Raw genomic sequence first — 2,431 nt, 5'->3', positions numbered from 1 at the left:
CAAAATGATGGAACATTTTGAAACTACCCAAGTGGAAGCACTGATCTAGCTTCTTTAATTTTTTTTTTTTTTTAAAAGAGATGAGGTCTTACTCTCTTGTGCAGACTGGAGCACAGTAGCACAAACATGGCTCACAGCAGCCTCAGACTTCTGGGCTGAAAGCAACCCTCCTGCCTCAGCCTCCCTGGTAGCTAGGACTATAGGCATGTGCTACCATGCCCCACTCATTTATTTGTGGAGGCCGGGTCTTGCCATGTTGCCTGGGCTAGTCTTGAACTCCCAGCCTCAGGTGATCTTCCCACCTTGGTCTCCCAAAATTCTGGGATTGCAGGTGTGAGTCTCATGCACTGCCATTTATTTATTTATTTATGTCGTTGTTGTTGTTGTTGTTGAGACAGAATCTCACTCTGTTGCCTAGGCTGGAGTGCAGCGATGCAATCTTGGCTCACGGCAACCTCTGCCTCCCAAGTTCAAGCGATTGTCATGCCTCAGCCTCTAGAGTAGCTGGGATTACAGGTGCATACTACCATGCCCGGCTCAATTTTGCCTTTTTAATAGAGATGGGTTTTGCCATGTTGACCAGGCTGGTCTCGAACTCCTGGCCTCAAGTGATCTGCCTGTTTCAGCGTCAGCCTCCCAGATTGCTGGGATTACAGGTATAAGCCACCACGCCCAGCCTAAATTCTTAATAAAGATTATTCCGTGATATTTATTCACAGGCACTATGCCAGATACCAGGGATGAAAATATAAATTAGACCTTAGTCCCAAGGTGTATCTGCAGTTTCCATAGTTTCACTCTGTTGTTTAATAGTTAATAAATTATTTCTGTGGTAGTTTAATATACTTTGTACTAATTAAAGAAAGAAAATGTGTATTCCTCTTTAAAGTTTTAGGAACATTAAATCAGCAAACAATCAGTAGATATCTGTATGTCTGACACCAATATGTGCCTGGGCTTTCGCTTCTGGTAACACTAACCTGGTTAATATTTACATAAAGCTTTACTAAGTGTCAGGCGCTCTGCTGTGCATCTTAAACTGAGTTAACTCATATATTCACATCAACACTGTGAGGTAGATACCATTAAATATTGATCAGGATACAGAGGCACAAAGATGCTTACTGATCAGTATACAGAGGCACAAAGAGGTTAAATTACTTATTCAGGATCACACAGGAAGTAGAATTCCTGAGATTCGAAATGTGTCAGCTCGGCTCCAGAGTCTCCACTATGCTATACTGCCTGCAGCTCTCTGCATTATTTACACTACTAGTTCTCTTAATATTGTCTTGTAATGGTCACTAAAATTCTAGTGTAAGAATTTTAACCACTACCTAATGTAAAACCCTTACTGTATTCCCCAGGCTCACAAATGTTGACATTGTAACTTTTATTTTTAAATAGGCAATGCATTAGCAGGAATACAAATTAGGACAAACAGTTGTCCAATTGTTCGGCATAACAAAATTCATGATGGCCAGCATGGTGGGATTTATGTGGTAAGTTAATGTATATGGTTCTATAAACTCATGCATCAAAACCAGGGAGATAAAGGGTTTCTCTTTAAGCTTTTAGATAGGCCATATTCAACTTTTGAAGTATGAATTCATGACTGTCATTAATGTTAAACGGTAAATAACATTCTTGTTCTCCCTGCCAGTATCTTAATGACTTCTGATTTTATAGTTCGTGTTGAATTATGTAAAATTTAATCAGCAGCTGACTAAATTTAGGCATAAGAGATACACCTTTTTATTAAAGTCTGTATTATTGGCAATATGGGATAACCTCAGCAGCAATTCATTTGCAGTCTATTATATTTGTTACACCAGAATTTTACGAGTATGACTACTGTATGAGTCTCAGAAGTTCTGCCACTTTTTTCATTTAAATTTATGTTAAAATATAATTAACTTTCAAAATTTTGAAACCTGTGTATTAATCATCTTTGCTCATGGTATCTAAACTTTTGCAAGTGATTCAAGTAAGAAAATGTAGGAAATTTCAAAAAGGTCCTTATGTTATGCAAGGCATGACTTTTAATTTTCATTTATGGTTCTAGAGATGCACATGTCCTCAATTATTTGCTAAAAGTAAAAATTTTGTGAATATGAAGCCATATAATTCTGAATTGATTTCACCAGAAATATGTTTGAAATAACTGTTTGTTTATTACTAAATGAGAGGTCGTTAGTTACACATCCTAGGGTGAATTTATTTTGCTAAAGAAAATTGAATGCTGCTACTGCTCTGTGATACTAAAAGTATAAAACCACTTAAAGCACAGTATAAAATTTTTGAAAGCTTAAAACTCAGGTAGAGGCTACATAAAAAGAATGTTGGCCGGGCACGGTGGCTCACACCCACCACTTTGGGAGGCTGAGGCGGGTGGATCATGAGGTCAGGAGTTCGAGACCACCCTGGCCAA

General features: G+C 38.2%; 1 protein-coding gene across 2 annotated transcripts in view; it reads left to right on the top strand.

Moving 5' to 3' along the window:
• The window catches only part of FBXO11 (F-box protein 11), a 119,476-nt gene that overhangs the window by 94,478 nt on the left and 22,567 nt on the right, over nt 1-2,431 (top strand). For both annotated transcript variants that reach the window (XM_011981587.1, XM_011981586.1), the window contains exon 14: nt 1,408-1,502. In XM_011981587.1, the coding sequence (XP_011836977.1) occupies nt 1,408-1,502 (95 nt within the window). The remainder of the gene's footprint in view (nt 1-1,407; nt 1,503-2,431) is intronic.

The sequence above is a fragment of the Mandrillus leucophaeus genome, unplaced genomic scaffold, assembly GCF_000951045.1.
Source record: "Mandrillus leucophaeus isolate KB7577 unplaced genomic scaffold, Mleu.le_1.0 Scaffold229, whole genome shotgun sequence".
Taxonomy (NCBI): Eukaryota; Metazoa; Chordata; class Mammalia; order Primates; family Cercopithecidae; genus Mandrillus; species Mandrillus leucophaeus.
Note: the sequence above shows the minus strand (reverse complement) of the source record. Positions and strands in the feature narration are given on the sequence as shown.